We start from the raw sequence: 21,374 nt of genomic DNA on the forward strand, positions 1-21,374 counted from the left end.
TAGAGCTGCCCCGTTCAACTGCATGTCCATTTGGTGGTAGTATCTGTCTGGCTTTATGTAGTGCAGACAAGTCTGGGGCAACTGACTGAGTGTCTGTCCGTCCACACTGCTCTCGGTATCATATAACCACTCAAAGCCATGACAAGGTTGAGCGGGAGAGTCTTATTTATTTTAATTCCAGCAGTAATGTAATACATTGTTATGGAGAGGGAAAAATGTGGGAAGTTGGGAGGCGACATTCCTGCATCTGGAACCGCTCTGGAGTATGTGGAACCGCTCTGGAGTATGTGGAACCGCTCTGGAGTATGTGGAACCGCTCTGGAGTATGTGGAACCGCTCTGGAGTATGTGGAACCGCTCTGGAGTATGTGGAACCGCTCTGGAGTATGTGGAACCGCTCCGGATCATTGCTCCCTCTCCCTCCTTCTTTCTCTCCTTTCTCTCCCTGCTCTTTCTCTCCCTGCTCTTTCTCTCCCTGCTCTTTCTCTCTCCCCCTCTCCACTTTCACCAGGAAGGAATTCTGTAACCTGATCCTCTGATTGTCTTTAGTGCAGCGACCAAACACACGACGATCGATCGGCGGCACACACACACGGGTTCAGTGTAGAGGGGCAGTGAGCAATGCCCCACTGACCCATACTCAGAGGGAAAATATTTGATATATTATATTTTACACTGTAGGTGTAAACACAGATACCACAAGTACAGCAAATGTCAAGAACACACAAGCAGTGGTGATTTTGTCCCAAAATATGGTCTTAACATTCACATAATAGATTTTCCCAAACACAAACACTAGTCGCAGCATGTGAATGGGACAGGGGGCAGGGTGCATGGGGTAGGTACTGGGCAAAGGAGCAGGGACTGAACACTAGCACCTGGCTCCTGGAGGTTCCACATTTAACCTCTTATTTGACAGTAAAAGTTCTGATTAGGTGCAGAGGGGTATCAGAGTAGCGGCAAGGGCACTCTGATGCCATCCCACTTTACAATAGATGCACTATTGTAAAGTGGTTGTCCCACTGGATGTCATAAGGTGAATGCACCAATTTGTAAGTCGCTCTGGATAAGAGCGTCTGCTAAATGACTTAAATGTAAATGTAATCCCAGCTCCCTTTCAGGCCTACTGTCACGATCGTCATGGGAAGAAGTGGACCAAAGCGCAGCGTGGTACATGTTCATTCTATTTATTTATTAACTGAACACCGACAACAACAAAACAAAAATACGAACGTGACGTTCTGCAGGGCAAAATAACAACCAGTGCAAAATTAAGAACCCACAAATGAAAGAGGGAAAAAGGACTGCCTAAGTATAATTCCCAATCAGAGACAACGATAGACAGCTGCCTCTGATTGGAAACCACACTCGGCCAAAAACAAAGAAATAGAAAACATAGAAATAAAGAAACTAGGGCCTCCCGGGTGGCGCAGTGGTCTAGGGCACTGCATCGCAGCGCTAGCTGTGCCACCAGAGATTCTGGGTTAGCGCCCCCATCTCTGTCGCAGCCGGCCGCGACCGGGAGGTCCGTGGGGCGACGCACAATTGCATCGTCCGGGTTAGGGAGGGTTTGGCCGGTAGGTATATCCTTGTCCCATCACGCACCAGCGACCCCTGTGGCGGGCCGGGCGCAGTGCGCGCTAACCAAGGTTGCCAGGTGCACGGTGTTTCCTCCAACACATTGGTGCGGCTGGCTTCCGGGTTGGAGGCGCGCTGTGTTAAGAAGCAGTGCGGCTTGGTTGGGTTGTGTTTCGGAGGACGCATGGCTTTCGACCTTCGCCTCTCCCGGGGGGCAGCAATGAGGCAAGACAGTAACTACTACCAATTGGGGAGAAAAGGGGGTGAAAACATAATAATAATAAACCTTTTCGGCAAGACAGACCTTCCAAAGCTGGGGGAGTGGCAATCTTTACCAAGGATCACCTTCAGTGCTCTGTTGTCTCAACCAAGTCTGTCCCCAAACAATTTGATTTGCTGCTTTTAAGCAATTATTTAAACTTTCAAATAGCTCTTTGTTGACAGTTGCTGGGTGCCATCGTCCTCCATCAGCACCGGCCTGTACCCTACCTGCCCTAAGCTCTCTCCTGGCCCCTTACACTAAGTCTGAATTTGTCCTGCTAGGTGACCTAAACTGGGACATACTTAAAACCACCTGACCAAGTCCTAAAGCAATGGGACTCCCTAAATCTCTCAGATTATTACCAATCCCACAAGGTGTGACTCCAAACACCCAGAAAAGGCTACTCTCCTTGCTGTTATCCTCACAAATAATACTGATAGGTATCAGCCGTGTTTTCTGTAATGACCTTAGTGATCACTGTTTTACAGCCTGTGTTCGTAATGGCTGCTCAGTGACATGACCTGTCCTGATTTGTCATAGACGCTTGCTAAAAAACTTCAATGAGCAAGCCTTCCTTCATGAATTGGCCTCTGTCAAAAGGTATAGAATCAGCTTGATCCCCTCTGTCGAAGACACTTGGATCTTCCTTTTTTATATCTCCAGTGGTATTGTTAACAAATACGCCCCCATAAAGAAAATGATAATTAAACTGGTTTACCCCTTGGTTCAACCATGATCTTGCAGAGTTACTCCACCTCAAGAATTGTATTTGGCAAATCGCTCGGCACATGCATACTCAATCTGACTGGCTCTCGTTCAGGCAAATGAGAAATAAGTGCACTCAGGCTATCCGGACGGCCAAAGTTAGTTACTTTCAGAAGCAGTTCTCTCTCTGGGTCTAACCCCAAGAAGTTCTAGAAAACTGTTAAAGATCTGGAGAATAAACCCTCCTTCTCACAGCTGTCCGTTAATGTTAATGATGTGGTTGTTACTGACAAGAAGCACATGACTGAGCTCTTTAATCACCACTTCATTAAGTCAGGATTCCTATTTGTTTCAGCCATGACTCCTTGCCAGTCCAACATTTCTTCATCTCCCACCCCTTCTAATGCGACTATCCCCGATGCTCCTCCCTATTTTTCCCCCGCTACAAAGTTTCTCCCTGCAGGCGGTCACTGAGTCCGAGGTGCTAAAGGAGCTCCTGAAACTTGACCCCAAAAAAACAGCTGGGTCAGATGGTTGACCCTTTCTTCTTTAAGGTTGCTGCCCCTATCATCACCAAGCATGTCTCACCTTTTCTGGGGAGGTTCCCATTGCTTGGAAGGCAGCCACGGTTCGTCCTTTAAATAAAGGGGGAGATCAAGCTGATCCTAATTGTTATAGGCCTATTTCTATTTTGCCTTGTTTATCAAAAGTGTAAAAAACTTGTCAATCAACTGACTGGCTATCTTGATGGCTATAGTATTCTCTCAGGTATGCAATCTGGTTTCCGCTCAGATTATGGATGTGTCACTGCAACCTTAAAGGTCCTCAATGATGTCACCATTGCCCTTGATTCTAAGCAATGTTGTGCTGCTATTTTTATTGACTTGGCCAACGCTTTTGATACAGCTGGCTAAGGAGATTTGATGTCTCTGAGGGGTCTTTGGCACACAGCAGACAACACAGGAGTGGCTTCAGGACAAGTCTCTGAATGTCCTTGAGTGGCCCAGCCAGAGGCCGGACTTGAACCCGATCGAACATCTCTGGAGAGACCAGAAAATAGCTGTGCAACACTCCCCATCCAACCTGGCAGAGCTTGAGAGGATCTGCCGAGAAGAATGGAAAAACTCCCCAAATACAGGTGTGTAAAGCTTGTAGCATCATACCCAAGAAGACTTGAGTGTGTAATTGTTGCCAAAGGAACTTCAACAAAGTATTGTGTAAAGGGTCTGAATACTCATGTAAATGGGATATTTCATTATTTTTATACATTTGCAAAAAAAAAAAATCTACATATTTTTACTTTGTCATTATGGTATGGTCGGGGCAAACACACCCCATCACCTAGTACCACTATTCAAATGTTCAAGCATGGTGGTGGTTGCATCATGTTATGGGTATGCTTGTAATAGGTTTATAAAAAATAAACAGAATAACACTAAGCACAGGCCAAATCCTAGAGGTAAACCTGGTTCAGTCTGCTTTCCAACAGACACTGGGAGAAAAATGCACTTTTCAGCAGGACAATAAACACAAGGCCAAATATACACTGGAATTGATTACCAAGACGACATTGGATGTTCCTGAGTGGCCTAGTTACAGTATTGACTTAAATTGGCTTAAAATCTGTTGGAAGAGTTGAAAATAGCTGTCTAGCAATGATCAACAAACCAACATGACAGAGCTTGGAGAATTAAAAAAAAATAATGTTTTTACTAAACATTGTACAATCCAGGTGTGCAAAGCTCGTAGAGACTTACCCAGAAAGACTCACACATGTAATCGCTGCCAAATGTGATGACATGCATTGACTCAGGAGTGTGGATACTTATGTAAATTTGATATTTCTGTATTTCATTTTGACTTCACTAGCAAAAAAAATCTAAAAACATGTATTTACTTTGCAACATTGTTGCTGAGGTCTGATTGGCAAACAGCACGGTTCATACAAACCTGTGCTGTTGCTAAGTAAATGCTACTGTAGCTAGAATGAGAAAAATATGGAAAACATGTCTTTCATAAAAGCAGACACTCTTAAACCCTTTTTCCATCAAAAATAACCCGCTAGAACTGATGTACGTCAAACAAAATAACAGCGACAAACGCACTGGAAAACCGTTTAAATCAACGTTGGGCGCACTAGAGCGCATTAGACAAATTCACTTGGAAGAGGTACGCCAACTTTGCTTATGGAAAACCGTATCAAGCGAGTTAAGGGATTTGCGCATGCTCAGTTGTTAGGTCTTGAGCGGACATTTGAAATGGAACTCCTTCGCGTGCTTCTGTTATGGGAAGAGTTCACAATGAAACTGACATTCAAATGTAGAGAATGATACATTTGCATCTCTGCTATTGTAGGCTACTGTGGCCTGCATTTGACACAATATGTTGATAGCACTGGAGTCCTTGCAAATCAATTTGTGCCACTTGTGTAGACTACATGGAGCTGGCAAACAGATTTAAGAAATAAGCAATAACTTCCGTTTATTGCTGCTGTAGCCTTTATTAATGTTTAGTTAATTAAATTGGAAGTTATGAGTTGTGATCATGGTCACAGCTTACCGCAATTGCGATCAGCTGTTGTTAGAATGGCTGCATTAGATTGATGGTAACAGTCCGTCAGATTAGGCTACAAGCTTATTCAGTTCATGTTATTAATATTTGATTCAGTGATTGACATTACGACCGCATCCTCAGTAGCCGATTCCAGCATGACAGCAACACAAACACTTCTTACCTCGAAATTGCCTCAAGTTGAAGAAATGACAAGAAATGACAATGACAGTCAAACGAGTTAATGTTCCATCAATGGATGTTGATTTATCTGGAGTTTAATAAGGGCAACGTATATTTTCTCGTGACATATGCAAATTCCTTTATTACTTCACGTTAGCTCGCAATAAAAATTATTTTGATGGAAAAACGAGTTTTGCTTCTTACGTCGCGTTAAGTCAACATTCTTATTTAATTCAGTCTAACATTATGGAAAAAGGGTTTTAGGTTTAAAAAAAGGGGTTCTATATAGAACCTCTTGGATTGGTCAAATCAAAATTTTACTGCCATGGCGACTCAAACCAACAGCAAATTCATTCCAGCATGATGATGCAAGAGAACGGTGGTTGAACCAACTTGCAAGTAGTTTAACAATAAGCACATTATTTTTCTATGTATTAACCCTCCTGCTGTGTTCCGGTCGTAGTTCATTTAATCTGACTGTCATAAGGTTCCATGACTTTGTCCACAAAGGGCATCTGAACACACAAAATACTTTTTGATGACTTTCATTACATTTTGGGTGTTTTATTTAACTTTTGTACACCTGTTGTGTTCCCTGTCAAAAATGACCGTTCTTTAAAAATGAATGGGTGAGACTACAATTAGTGCATAAAATTGAGTTCAGGCACATGCCCATTCATCAGATGGACACACTTCCTCTCCCAGACCCCCACATGCATGTGTGTTTGAGCACACACCTCACTCCCCTTCTTGGCTTCCATGGAAACCCCCACGGAAACCTTTCCCCAATAGACTCTTTCCCCAAACAATCGCAACATTGTTTCAATAATATATAGAACTTTTCTAGCAGCTCTGGTATATAAAGCTTTTTTGAGGCCTTGCTCACAATTCATTCTGTGGCAGCACAATGACCAAACGATATACTGTATATGAGGCTCTTGATCATATCTTTGATCATGACACTGGTGAGGAGGAGAGAGTCCTTGTAGACTGTGATAAATAGCACAATGTTTTATCTGAGCATTTGTTATAGTCAATAATCCATTCATTATGCTTTCTTTACTCAAAAAGGAGTTGTATGAGCTCAGGTCAATGAGGCCTACAGGCCATGAATAGCAAATAGAAGTTTGAAACTTGTAATGTTCACGAACTTAAGTTGATAAAAAGATCTAACACAACATTAGGTGATAATATACGTATTATTATGGATTTATAATCAGCTATAAATGGGACAGTCATTTTGGAATGGGAAAACAGAATGAATTAACACAGGAGGGTTAAGTTAAGCAAAGTTGATTATTTAATTCAAATATGACAAAGCAATATGATAAAACTATAGGCTAGATAAATAGTTAAAACATTATGAGAATTTGAGCATGTTAGTAAGCTTGCTAGCTAAACAGGCTACTTTTAATCCACCACTTTACAAGCAGGCCAGGTAATTCTTTCAAATATTTATATATTTTTTATTACAGGATATCCCAAATAGAGCTACAGACTGATATTGGCAATTAGCTCATTTGTTTATTTCATTTCAGTATTTCAGTGTGGAGTCAATTGAGGGGACAAGCCTGTTTCATGAAGCCACGAGAAGACTGTTGCTGATTTGAGAAGAGGTATGAATTATTGATAATAAATGATGTATAATAAGTCTTGGTGATTCAATAGCCTAGTTAATCATGACATTACTTTTTACACACTATCCACTCTGAGTATAAACAACATTAAGAACAGCTGCTCTTTCTATGACAGACTGACTAGTTGAATCCAGGTGAAAGCCATGATCCCTTTTTGAAACGGCTCAAAACTTCATGCAAGTTCTTCTTCTCCATCATAATAATGACATGTCTACATAGCTTTTTGTCTTCAATTTGGCAGATAAATGTATTATTTCTTAACATGAACTCATGGTTTTGCTCCTTTCTTCTTCTCTGCAACCAGTCAAGCAGGTAGCCCATCGGCTAAGGAGTTGGACCTGTGGCCGGTTCAAATCCCGGGCAGGGTGGGTTTTTTTTATCTGACAACTGGAGGGCTGCTGGGTTCATACCCTCAAAACATTCCCCTACCGTTGGGCCCTTGAGCAAGGCCCTTGCTCAAGGGGTTGAGAATGGAGAAGAAACACAGTTGGTGTTCACTGTAACTAATGGAAAAAGTATATTGTATTGTAAAGAAGTCAGCCAGAGTTGACGTGGGCCTTCATTCAAACACAGTGCATATTTCCAAACTGTTTGCATATAATTACAATAAATTCAAAAACTATGCTGATATTCTTTTGTCCTTTATTCAATTATATTCTAAGATCAATATTACTATTTAACAGTAGTAGCAACAATTCATAAATGGCATCATGTAGGGTTCTATATGGAACCATTTTGGTTCAGTAAAGAAGAACCTCTAGGGTTCTGGTCAAAGAACCCTATAAAAGGGTTATTTGATTCTATAAGGAACCTTTTTTTCTAAAAGTGTAGGAGCCCTGTTAACTGCTTTGGCATTGGCCTGGCACAGTGGCACTGCCATCCACTCACACGCAGTACATACAACCACATGAATCAACTGACATGAAGTACTACTGAAGTCCATTTATGATGCTGCTTATATCAATAACTAAGTCCTCTGACTTTATGGGTTTACAACAAAGGTTACCAACCAGAGCTTGACCCTATTTTAGCAGTGGTGTGAATCTTTAATTTAATTCAACAATATGACACACTATCAATACCCGGGGAAACAATACCTTACAGCTGCACCCATATCTATCACTGCAATGCCCCAGCAAACCTGATGCTCTGTCACTTCTGTTTACAAATGTCACAGTCAATTATTGTGCAAGAGATCCTTCCTATGCAGAAAGAAAAAAAAATCCCATAAAGTAACATTACATATGTTTGAAAGGGTCAAGCAGATACAAGTTTCTTTAGACTGTGGCGTATATATGTTATATATGGTGTGTTGCTTATGCCCGGAGGGCAGTATGTATATGAAACTACGTGGCATGTCTGTCTCTACTGTAAATATATCATAAGTGATTGCATAATAGTACTCTATGTAAAGCAATGTGTGTGTGTGTGTGTGTGTGTGTGTGTGTGTGTGTGTGTGTGTGTGTGTGTGTGTGTGTGTGTGTGTGTGTGTGTGTGTGTGTGTGTGTGTGTGTGTTGCACTGAGTAATTCAGCACTACGGTAAGTGTTGAGGTGATGAGAACAGGCTGGCACAGCATACGGACACTGCAGAACGGGTATGATGACTGAGCATGTATGCCGTGGCGTGCTATGCACCCAAAGCCTCATAGGCTGCGTGGGCACCCTCTCTCACACACTCTCCTCCTCTGCAGTGCTCTAGGGCTTGGCTAAAGTCTGCATCCTTTAACTTTACTGCATTCAAACGTGAAGGTTGAGGGAGGGAATGAGACGCTCTCTCTCTCTGTCTCTTTCCCACACACACACACACAGAGAGAGAGAGAGATAGACTTACCACATTTGAATGGGAAGGACAAGGACAGAATGACACTACCACCACCTACTCTATATCAAGCATGCATAAACACACACACCGACATAATTGCCTGTGGCATCGCCAAGGCAACACAAAAAGACGAACTATGCACATGTGTAGCACAACAACAGCAAGAATTTAAGTGACATTGAGAGCAACCGACGCCATGCATGGTCCATCATCGCTGTAAAGAGAAACACTGTCGGAAGTCACCTGCAGTTAACTCTGAGAGGGGTTTTATAGACCATCTGTTACTATATTTCCTATGGGGTGTGCAATTTACACAATTGACAGTATTCTGTAGGATATTGCATTATTGTTTACATTGCCGATCAGTCTTTGAGATTCATAAAAATGTTATAATAAGGAAGTATTTGTGCATATTCTAATCATGTACAGTCCTTTGGGACAGTCACCTGCCTGGTACCTAAAGAGGAAGTTGAAGTAATTTTGTTAGAATATCAGTCAGTTGTAATGTCATTGTGTAGGGCTATATTAGAACCTTTGGAAGGCCCCCTTCTTGGACTGCCACTCATCTGACACGTCCCCTTGCTCTCTCTGTCTGTCTGTCTCCGGCTCTCCACACACACACACACACACACACACACACACACACACACACACACACACACACGATTCTACGCGCATTGGCAGACTGACTGGATAAATAAATAATTTCCTGTTGAATCGTTTCTTCGACGCACAAGTCTTTGTTTCGGGCGGTTTCAAAGGACTCCTTGCCATAGCAATACATGGCAATTGACGTAGATACAGCATGAACGCACAACCGAGTGCGTATGAGAGAATAGCACAATATCTCTCGCATTGTTTAGAACCCTATTGCGGTATTTGGTAGCCTATGTCAAGTGAAGCCTACTTGTGATATCCAGCACAGAAAAGCAAAGCAATAAAATAAGGACACTCATATAACGTTAATGTTTTGCACTTTAACACATTGCAGGCAACCTCTGTCTGGATGTCAGAATTCCGGTTGTTACAACGTTAACATCAGATGTTACAACGTTAACTCCATTGGTTTAATAAAGAACTGACACGTGTAGCCTGTACATTAAGATAGTCTATAATACATTTCAGTCTGCTATGTGAATTCTATTAATAGGCTAGAGTTCGTCTTTAACTTACCCAAACTGCCGGCGAAACCGTCCATTTCTGGGAGAAATAGCCGAGCAGACGCCGATAAATATTCCTGTTATGACGGGTCCTATTCTGCAGTCGTTTCCAGTCCTGTATTCGGCAAGTAGCGGGATGTCGGCCTCTATGCGGGCTATCCAGACAGGCGGTCAAGGCGGAGAGTTCTCTAGCCAACTGTTCTCGCAGTGGTCGCGGCCGTCTCGTAGCAAACTTGGGCTCTGCCGAGTCGCAGTGAATTCTCAGTCCGGAGCCACACCGTGGTTCTCTGGCCAGTTAATCACGGTCTCTTCTTGCTTGACTCCACGATCGTACACCTCCGCCGGGGGAGGGAGGATAGGGTTTCCACTAGTTACCACGGTCACAACGTCAGTATTGTCCGTTAGGCTATCGTAAAAATTCATCAAAAACTAAAATGAGTTTTTTGGTCTTAATTCAAGGTTAGGGTGTGGTTATCAGTGTGGTTAGGTTTAAAATCACATTTTAAGAAGATACGTTTTAGAAATAAACGAGGTTTATGACCTTCTGGCTGTGGTAACTAGGAACGACCGGAGGATAGGCAGAGCTTTTCAGACTCCGCCCGCTTTGGCACGGCTTGCTTCCCTTCCAGACCGGAGCTGAGTGGCTAACTGGCGCGCCTCAATTTGACACACAGCTGAGTGTAATACTGTTTGTGTAATGCCGTTTTTCTCAATCGCATACAAGCGTTTTTTTAGGTCAGTGATGGTCAACTGGCGGGCCGACCTGCCATTTCTTTTTTTCCTACCCGGTCAGGGTCTCAATATACTGTTGGCAGTGGAGGCTGCTGAGTGTAGAACGGCTCATAATAATGCCGGGAACAGTGCAAATGGGAATGGCATCAAACACCTGGAAACCATGTGTTTGATGTATTTGATACCATTCCACTAATTCCGCTCCAGTCGTTACCACGAGCCCGTTCTCCCCCAATTATGGTGCCACCAACCTCCTGTGCTGTTGAGAGTGAGAAAAGTACGATACAATAAGGTGCAATTGAGACATTTCTGTTGTTGCTGAGGAGCTAGAAGCAGAGCTACCATATCTGTCGGCGCCATCTAAAACCCGGCTGTGCGTCAGCAGTTTTTCTCTCGTTATGTCAGTCACTGATAGTCACTCAATTAGCCATGTCAGCAAACATTTTTTCGATTGGTAAGTTAGTCTTGGCAGCTATCTAAACGTGTAATAATCATGGTTGAATCACCGACCAGGGACCCCCCCACGTTGATTTTTTTAGTCATTCTCACTCAGATATCATATAAAAAACGTTTATCTCCATCCTATGGCAAAATGTATAGAATTGCGTGAAATTAGCTGTAAAATTGCAAAATCTCTCCGCCGCATAGCAAAATGTGTCGATTGCAGCTAAATGCTTTATAACTGCAACATTTTCTCAACATCTCATGGCAGAATGTGTAGAATTGCACGACATTGCAAGAAACAAAATGTCGCTTAGGGCCCCCAAAAGGCTAGGGATCCCCATTAGCTTTTGCAGAAGCAGCAGCTACTCTTTCTGGGTCCACAAATGTGTGGGTATGGATGTGGGTACGCATAAATGTGTGGGTATCTTTGTGGCTGCCATCCCCATCAAAGTTACCCATCCCTGTTTTAGATCAATGTTGTGTCTCAAGACACAGAACTCTGTGGCCTTTTACAAAACAGTAAATTAATTCAACAAAGCTATATGATACGATCACAATTGATGATACATTCCTCAAAAGAACAGGACTGTCTGCAAAAAGATGAACGCGTACATTTATTTGGAGTCTAAGCTGACAAAGTAAGTTCGTCTATCATTTTAAAAATCCCAGTGATCAAAATATTTTCTTTGCCGTCACTAACGATGATCAAAACACAACTATCAAAAGGTGCAGAATTATGGGACATTACTCTCCTTTTATGCATATTTCACAAAACAATTTCATACACATCAAATCCAATATTAAATGTGATCCAAAAAAAAAAGGGAAAATAAGCACTTTGTGTGCAGGAATCATTCATTAGTGTCATCACAATCAAATTTCATGTATTCAATACTGTACATGGGCTTAGACATTCCATTGGCAAGCAGAAACACCCCAATAGAAATAAGGAATGGTGAATACAGTGGAGGAACACAACTAATATGAATGTATTGGCCTCAACCCACACTAAAGCAAAGCTCTAAAATGGAAGGTCACAATGTTGGAGATGATGACTTAGGAGTAACCCAAAGTTACTTAGAAGTAATGGTAGTAACTCCACTTCATTTTCTGCATCTCTGCATAACAATTAGAGTCCCTGTTACCTAGATCTTACCCTATAGTACCCGCTGTACTACTGGTAAAGCTTCAACTTTGTAAAGGGTTTATAAATGGGTTATATTTCAGTTATTAACGAGTATTTGTATATGCATTATAAACCATCAATAAATAGTGTTTGCCAAATAGTAAGCCAATATTTACCTTCAGTTATTAAACATCTGTAAATGCACTTACAAATTATTATAAGATTAAGCCTTCCATATCATCATGCAACCTTATATTCAATAATTGCACAGTTGAACAATAGTTATTTTCACTTTTGGGTGTGAAGCATTGGTGCTGTCCCAGGAACAGAAGAGGTTGGTTTTCATGATGTGTCTTCACCCACCTTTGAAACCCTGATTCCCTGGCCAAATTTACATACAGGACATTATTCAATCATCATTCGTAACATATTACCCCTTACCAGATTATATCAACACACATCACTTTTCTGTGATAGTCCAAGTATGGTGAATGCTCCTGTGTGAAATGGTAACCGTAATACCTTTGGTTGGTGAAACAGTGGAGGTATCCTCTCACAACGTTGAATGTTTTGGTCTTCACACCCACCATTAATTGACTGAACATGTTGAACAAAGTGTTACATCTTCTCTCATGTATGTAGTGATGGGTACTCAATACTGACTATAACTATGTCTATGCTCGGAGTGAACTCTCAAATCATCTATACATTATTTACCCACATGTGTAACTGCTAAAGGTATACCTTATTTTAAAGTGACAGACCTATTAACATTTATAACTGAGTTATTAACATCTATAAATGCTAAAATGATACCTTAAAAGTGGCAATCCACTGACCATTAACAAATGACTGGAAGATATACCTTTAAAGATAGTGGAAACCTACTGACCATTTATTAATGAGTTGCTAACATTTATAAGCACATATAATCTCCTCAAACATGCAATACGTAGTAAGAACAGAATGTAATTTAATAGAAACATACATTGGGAATTTGAATTGTAGCGACTCAAATCTGTAGCCTACCATTTGGTCTAGTGAGTAGCCTAGCTAGTTCAGATGAACTCCCCCTTTTTTAACATTACAAGTCAGAATAGAAACTCAAAACAGATTAACTATTTAAAACACAACATAGGGTCTCATGGCCCCCTTCTCTGTCTTCATCTGTTTCTTTCTTGTTAAACATTTTCCCATCCTGGAGTCTGATACTTTATGGGAATCTATGGGAGAGAAGAGACATTTATGACAATTTAGCATAGACACTCTAGCAACACATAGCACTACTGTAATCATTATCATGCTTTACACAATTTAAGCTTAGCTAGTTTTGTTAATAGATAGCAAGTAATGTTAAACACTAGCTAACAATAATAGCTAGCTACCACAGATTAAATAAAATAACATTTATTTATATAGCCCTTCTTACATCAGCTGATATCTCAAAGTGCTGTACAGAAACCCAGCCTAAAACCACAAACAGCAAGCAATGCAGGTGTAGAAGCACGGTGGCTAGGAAAAACTCCCTAGAAAGGCCAAAACCTAGGAAGAAACCTAGAGATGAACCAGGCTATGAGGGGTGGCCAATCTTCTTCTGGCTGTGCCGGGTGGAGATTATAACAGAACATGGCCAAGATGTTCAAATGTTCATAGATGACCAGCATGGTCAAATAATAATAATCACAGTAGTTGTCGAGGGTGCAGAAAGTCAGCACCTCATGAGTAAATGTCAGTTGGCTTTTCATAGCCAATCATTAAGAGTATCTCTACCGCTCCTGCTGTCTCTAGAGAGTTGAAAACAGCAGGTCTTGGACAGGTATCACGTCCGGTGGACAGGTCAGGGTTCCATAGCCGCAGGCAGAACAGTTGAAACTGGAGCAGCAGCACGGCCAGGTGGACTGGGGACAGCATGGAGTCATCATGCCAGGTAGTCCTGAGGCATGGTCCTAGGGCTCAGGTCCTCCTAGAGAGAGAAAGAAAGAGAGAAAGAGAGAATTAGAGAGAGCATACTTAAATTCACACAGGACACCGAATAAGACAGGAGAAGTACTCCAGATATAACAAACTGACCCTAGCCCCCCGACACATAAACTACTGCAGCATAAATACTGGAGGCTGAGACAGGAGGTGGTAGGAGACACTGTGGCCCCATCCGATGATATCCCCGGACAGGGCCAAACAGGAAGGATATAACCCCACCCACTTTGCCAAAGCACAGCCCCCACAACACTAGGTAACATTAGGCTCTAACTAGCCAAGCAAACGGCTCTGGGATACGAATAATAACATCATATACATAATGTTAGCTTGGGAGCCTGCCAGCTAACATCAGCTAGCCAGGTAACAGTACACTTTAGCTTGAAATGAAACCACTTTCTGTGATGTAGAATCGGTGAAGGTAACTCAAAGTCATCTTATGATAAAAGTATGCTCTCTCTAATTCTCTCTTTCTCTCTTTCTTTCTCTCTCTCGGAGGACCTGAGCCCTAGGACCATGCCTCAGGACTACCTGGCATGATGACTCCTTGCTGTCCCCAGTCCACCTGGCCGTGCTGCTGCTCCAGTTTCAACTGTTCTGCCTGCGGCTATGGAACCCTGACCTGTTCACTGGACGTGATACCTGTCCCAGACCTGCTGTTTTCAACTCTCTAGAGACAGCAGGAGCGGTAGAGATACTCTTAATGATCGGCTATGAAAAGCCAACTGACATTTACTCCTGAGGTGCTGACTTGCTGCACCCTCGACAACTACTGTGATTATTATTATTTGACCATGCTGGTCATTTATGAACATTTGAACATCTTGGCTATGTTCTGTTATAATCTCCACCTGGCACAGCCAGAAGAAGATTGGCCACCCCTCATAGCCTGGTTCCTCTCTAGGTTTCTTCCTAGGTTTTGGCCTTTCTAGGGAGTTTTTCCTAGCCACCGTGCTTCTACACCTGCACTGCTTGCTGTTTGTGGTTTTAGGCTGGGTTTCTGTACAGCACTTTGAGATATCAGCTGATGTAAGAAGGGCTATATAAATAAATTTGATTTGATTTGATCACCCAACTCCGTTTTCACCCACCCTGAAACCACATATGGATTAGCCAAAAGACAGGGGTCCAATTTCTCCAAAAAGTTTACTTCTACCGTCACAGACTCAGCTTCATCCTGACCATCGGCGCAGGCCTCGGGCTTCGAAAACTTCACCAAACCTGCCACCTCCGATTGTCACGCCCTAGAGAGGCCATAGAGAGGCTTTTATTCTCTATTTTGGTTAGGCCAGGGTGTGACAAGGGTGGGCATTCTAGTTTCTTTATTTCTATGTTTTCTATTTCTTTGTGTTTGGTGTGTGTTTGGTGTGGTTCTCAATCAGAGGCAGCAGTCTATCGTTGTCTCTGATTGACAACCATACTTAGGTAGCCCTTTTTTCTACCTGTCTTTGTGGGAAGTTTACTTTGTGTCACGATCGTGTGGCGGATTGACAGACCAAAATGCAGCAGTTGGAAAATAAGCCATCTTCTTTTATTATACAACACGAAGATGAACACGAACAAAACACTTTAACAAAACAACAAAACGACCGTGAAGCTACAAACGTTGTGCACAAACATACAGGCTACAAACGTTCTTACATAGACAATTACCCACCACCAATGAGAGCCTATGGCTACCCTAAATAAGGCTCCCAATCAGAGACAACCGAAATCAGCTGTCTCTAATTGGGAACTCATTCAGGTAACCATAGACTCTCCTAGATAACTAACCAACATAGACAACGCTAGACATCTACACTCAACACAAAACCATATACTACACCCCATAACCCCTTTACCAAATAAACACCCAAAACCAACAAAACATAAACATTCCCCATGTCACACCCTGACCTAACTAAAATAATAAAGAAAACAAAGAATAATAAGGCCAGGGCGTGACATAACCCCCCCCTTGAGGCGCGAACTCCGGGCGCACCATACACAGTCTAGGGGAGGGTCTGGGTGGGCTCCCCTCCACGGTGGCGGCTCCGGCTCTGGTCGTAGTCCCCACGTCACCACAGTACCTAACCACCTCCTAGGCTTCCTCCAAACGACCCCCCTCCACATTAACCCCATTGCATTAAGGGGGAGTTCCGGACTAAGGGACAGCTCCGGACTAAGGACCAGTACCAGGGTAAGTGGCAGTACCAGGGTCAGGGGCAGTACCAGGATAAGGGGCAGTACCAGGATAAGGGGCAGCACCAGGGTAAGGGGCAGCACCAGGGTAAGGGGCAGCTCCGGACTGAGGGACTGCAGCTCCGGACTGAGGGACTGCAGCTCCGGACTGAGGGACTGCAGCTCCGGACTGAGGGACGGCCCATGGCTGGCTGACAGATCTGGCTGCTCATGGCTGGCTAACGGATCTGGCTGCTCATGGCTGGCTGACGGATCTGGCTGCTCATGGCTGGCTGACGGATCTGGCTGCTCATGGCTGGCTGACGGATCTGGCTGCTCATGGCTGGCTGACGGATCTGGCTGCTCATGGCTAGCTGACGGATCTGGCTGCTCATGGCTAGCTGACGGATCTGGCTGCTCATGGCTAGCTGACGGATCTGGCTGCTCCTGGCTAGCTGACGGATCTGGCTGCTCATGGCTAGCTGACGGATCTGGCTGCTCATGGCTAGCTGACGGATCTGGCTGCTCATGGCTAGCTGACGGATCTGGCTGCTCATGGCTAGCTGACGGATCTGGCTGCTCATGGCTAGCTGACGGATCTGGCTGCTCATGGCTAGCTGACGGATCTGGCTGCTCATGGCTAGCTGACGGATCTGGCTGCTCATGGCTAGCTGACGGATCTGGCTGCTCATGGCTGGCTGACGGATCTGGCTGCTCATGGCTGGCTGACGGATCTGGCTGCTCATGGCTGGCTGACTGATCTGGCTGCTCCTGTCTGGTTGGCGGCTCTGGCAGATCCTGTCTGGTTGGCGGCTCTGGCAGATCCTGTCTGGTTGGCGGCTCTGGCAGATCCTGTCTGACGGACGGCTCTAGCGGCTCCTGTCTGGCTGGCGGCTCTAGCGGCTCCTGTCTGGCGGACGGCTCAGTGGGCTCATGGCAGACGGGCGGCTTTGCAGGCTCATGGCAGACGGGCGGCTTTGCAGGCTCATTGCAGACGGATGGCTCAGATGGCGCTGGGGAGACGGATGGCTCAGATGGCGCTGGGGAGACGGATGGCTCAGATGGCGCTGGGGAGACGGATGGCTCAGATGGCGCTTGGCAGACGGGCAGTTCAGTCATTGCTGTGCAGACGGCAGACTCCTGCCGGCTGAGGCGCACTGTAGGCCTGGTGCGTGGTGCCGGGACTGGTGGCACCGGGCTGGGGACACGCATCTCAGGGCTAGTGCGGGGAGCAGGAACAGGGCATACTGGACCCTGGGAGCGCACATTAGGCCTAGTGCGTGGTGCCGGAACTGGTGGTACCGGGCTGGGGACACGCATCTCAGGGCTAGTGCGGGGAGCAGGAACAGGGCATACTGGACCCTGGGGACGCACATTAGGCCTAGTGCGTGGGGCCGGAACTGGTGGTACCGGACTGGGGACACGCATCTCAGGGCTAATGCGGGGAGCAGCAACAGGGCACACTGGACTCTCAAGGCGTACTATAGGCCTTGTGCGTGGTACCGGTACTGGTGGTACCGGGCTGAGGACCCGCACATCAGGGCGAGTACGGGGAGAAGGAACAGTGCGTACAGGACTCTGGAAACACACAGAGGGCTTGGTGCGTGTTGTAGGCACTGGTGGTAATGTGCTGGAGACACGCACCACAGGGCTAGTACGTGGAGGAACAACAGGGCTCTGGAGACACCCAGGAAGCTTGATGCGTGGTGTAGGCACTGGTGGTAATGGGCTGGAAACACGCACCTCAAAGCTAGTGCGGGGAGCAGGAACAGTGCGTAAAGGGCTCTGGGGACGCACCTTAGACCTAATACTTGGTGCCGGAACTAGTGGTACAGGGCTGGGGACATGCATCTCAGGATGAGTGAAAAAAGTAGGAACAGGACACACCGGGTTGTGAAGGTGTACTGGAAACCTGGTGTGTATAGCCGGCATCAACTCTTCCGGAACTTTAACACGAGTTTCAGGCTGAGTACGAGGAACTGACACAGGTGGCATCGGACAGCTAATACGCTCCTCAGGAAGAATGCATTGCATACTCTGCCAAACCAACAGCTCTCTCTCTTCACTCTCCTCCAATTTCGTCAACAACACTTCGAATGTCTCATAATCTCCCCTTCGTTCACTCTCCTCCAATCTGTCCAATAACTCCTCGACACACTCAGACTCACCCCTCAACTTCGCCGACTGCTCCAAGTGCCCCCCTCCAAAAAAATTTTTGTGCTGTCTCTTGGGCTTCCTCCCGTGTCGCCGTGCTGCCTCTATCTCTGCCTTGGGGCAGTGATATTCCCCTGGCTGTGACCAGGGTCCTCTCCCGTCTAGAATTTCCTCCCATCTCCAGAAATCCTGTGTAGGTAGGTCCTGTTGCCGCCTTCCATGCCGCTTGGTCCTATGGTGGGTAATTCTGTCACGATCGTGTGGCGGATTGACAGACCAAAATGCAGCAGTTGGAAAATAAGCCATCTTCTTTTATTATACAACACGAAGATGAACACGAACAAAACACTTTAACAAAACAACAAAACGACCGTGAAGCTACAAACGTTGTGCACAAACATACAGGCTACAAACGTTCTTACATAGACAATTACCCACCACCAATGAGAGCCTATGGCTACCCTAAATAAGGCTCCCAATCAGAGACAACCGAAATCAGCTGTCTCTAATTGGGAACTCATTCAGGTAACCATAGACTCTCCTAGATAACTAACCAACATAGACAACGCTAGACATCTACACTCAACACAAAACCATATACTACACCCCATAACCCCTTTACCAAATAAACACCCAAAACCAACAAAACATAAACATTCCCCATGTCACACCCTGACCTAACTAAAATAATAAAGAAAACAAAGAATAATAAGGCCAGGGCGTGACACTTTGTTTAGGGCACATAGCTTTTGAGCTTCACGGTTTGTTTTTGTAGCGTTTATTGTTTTGTTCGGCGTCATTTTTTAATAAAAGAAAATGTACGCTCACTACGCTGCACTTTGGTCCTCTTCCTTTAACGGGTGTGACACCGATACGTCGCCCTCATTCACTTCCATTTCGTCTCCAGATCTCATTCGGCTCACTCTGCTTACACTTTCACCATTCTTCTTCGACAAACCATCTCCCATCTTCAACCGATTCAAGCTCACCCTTTACCTCCCTCACTCTCTTCGACCTCCTCTGCATCTCTTTCTTTCTCCATTCCTCCTCCGTATTCCAAGTATACGTGTCCTTATGATCATATTACACTTCTCCTAACATACATCTCATTCTTGCCCTCTCAAAGGACGCCATGTTATTTCCCATCAGCACCCAACATGTGCAACTCTCTTATCCACACGATTTCTTGCTAGCTGATCACTCCATCCCTTGTGCCATTCATCCTGATTCTTCACGACGCACTGTCACATGATGTCAGTGTCAACAGAAAATTGTGAGCACGATTCAGGTCGTCTTTATTTCAATGGCGTTTCGCAGAATATAAAAAGGTGGGGGAATTTATCTGAAACCAGCCAACCACACCAATAATATGGTTTGAGATCTTCAGATGAGGCCTTCATTCCTCGAATAAATAAGTGTACTGATGCATCATCACGGTTTCAAACGTGGGGAAAACACATCATGGGAGTTGACCATTGGTCTGAAAACCAACCATTTCTATTCATGACACAGAGCAACAATGCATTACACCCAAAAGTGAGAAAATAACTATTGTTTACCTGTGCAACCATTGAAAATAAGGTTGCATGATGATACATGAGGGTTCAATATTAAACACATTTGTACGTGCATTTATAAATGGTTAATAGCTGGAGATAAATAGTGGCTCAATATTTGGCAAGCCTGACTAGCTATCACACTATTTTGACTAATTTGTTATAACCGATTGATTAATGGTTTATAATGCATTTACACATGATTAAATAATCGTTAATAACGTAATTACAAACCCTTTATACATCATTTACAAATGGAACCTTATTGTAAAATATTACCATTGTGGGCACAGTTTTGAAAAAGCAGGTCTAAAATATGCAATGGAGGTCCAAAGGCAGGAAAATTATCAAACATTCTGCAAATGTATTTAAGCATTGACCAAAAAAACCTGTACGCGATAGAGAAAAACTGTAACATAGCTTTGGTATGAATATAGTGCCACCCTGCACTGTAATCTGAGGAGAACATCTAGGCTACAGCAATGCGTTCAGAATCTAGGAGAAATACATGGCGCTGTTGATTTAATATGTTAGGTAGATAAAGGAGATGTGAGTCCCCACCTGTCTTGAAGTAAGGTAAATTATTGCAAATGCCCATTGCTGTGTCCATTGGCATATTTATTATGTTCTCACACACATCATAGATTCAGATTTCTAGAGGAAGCCTTGACGGAGACAGCAGTATGGAGCCATTACTGATTTGTCTCAGCCTACAAAGAGACGTGGAGTTCTAGAGGAATGTCTACAGTGCAGGACAAAACAAAACAAACATGGCATAAACTTGAAAGTGATGTGCTACATGACCATGTTCCCCATGGTCTGCCATAAGGAGCTCTACTTCAGCCCTTCTGTAGCCGTAGAACCTCCTACAGAGACAAACCAAAGATAGTTAACCCCATCAAAAAACAGAGTCAAAATGACAAGTAACATCATAAGGGACCATTAATCAAAGTAGGCCTAAAAAAGTATACCCGTAATGGTACTCTACAGGGTGCCGTGAAGCCGTGCATAAGAAGAAGAAAACAAACAAGAAAGAAACATTGTGTGGACTGACATATAGGCCTACAAGTGCTTGGACTTTTCACAATTGACAATTACAATCCAAGATCTGTGGTTAATTGGTGGTTGTCCTTTCCCAGTAGAAGTCATGAGAATGACATCACCACATCTCAGTCTGGCGCCAGACACTGACCCATCTGACCTTCTGACCAGAAGACACTTGCTCCATCCCACTGACTAGCCATCAACATCAGGAGGTAAGCCCTCAACCTTTGACAGAGCCAGTCAACCAAATGCCAGAGTAGAGAGAGATGTCATAGTGAGAAACT

At 44.1% G+C, this 21,374-nt stretch overlaps 1 protein-coding gene and 1 pseudogene across 1 annotated transcript in view; both read right to left on the reverse strand.

Moving 5' to 3' along the window:
• The window catches only part of LOC129836136 (eukaryotic translation initiation factor 5A-1-like), a 36,116-nt pseudogene extending 32,963 nt beyond the window's left edge, over nucleotides 1-3,153 (reverse strand).
• LOC129836202 (echinoderm microtubule-associated protein-like 4) overlaps nucleotides 1-10,642 on the reverse strand; it is a 103,470-nt gene extending 92,828 nt beyond the window's left edge. Inside the window, exon 1 of the mRNA XM_055902059.1 lies at nucleotides 9,911-10,642. Within this exon, the coding sequence (XP_055758034.1) occupies nucleotides 9,911-9,935 (25 nt within the window). The 5' untranslated portion in view covers nucleotides 9,936-10,642. The remainder of the gene's footprint in view (nucleotides 1-9,910) is intronic.
• Between the last annotated feature and the right edge of the window lie 10,732 nt (nucleotides 10,643-21,374).

Source organism: Salvelinus fontinalis, chromosome 37 (assembly GCF_029448725.1).
Source record: "Salvelinus fontinalis isolate EN_2023a chromosome 37, ASM2944872v1, whole genome shotgun sequence".
NCBI lineage: Eukaryota > Metazoa > Chordata > Actinopteri > Salmoniformes > Salmonidae > Salvelinus > Salvelinus fontinalis.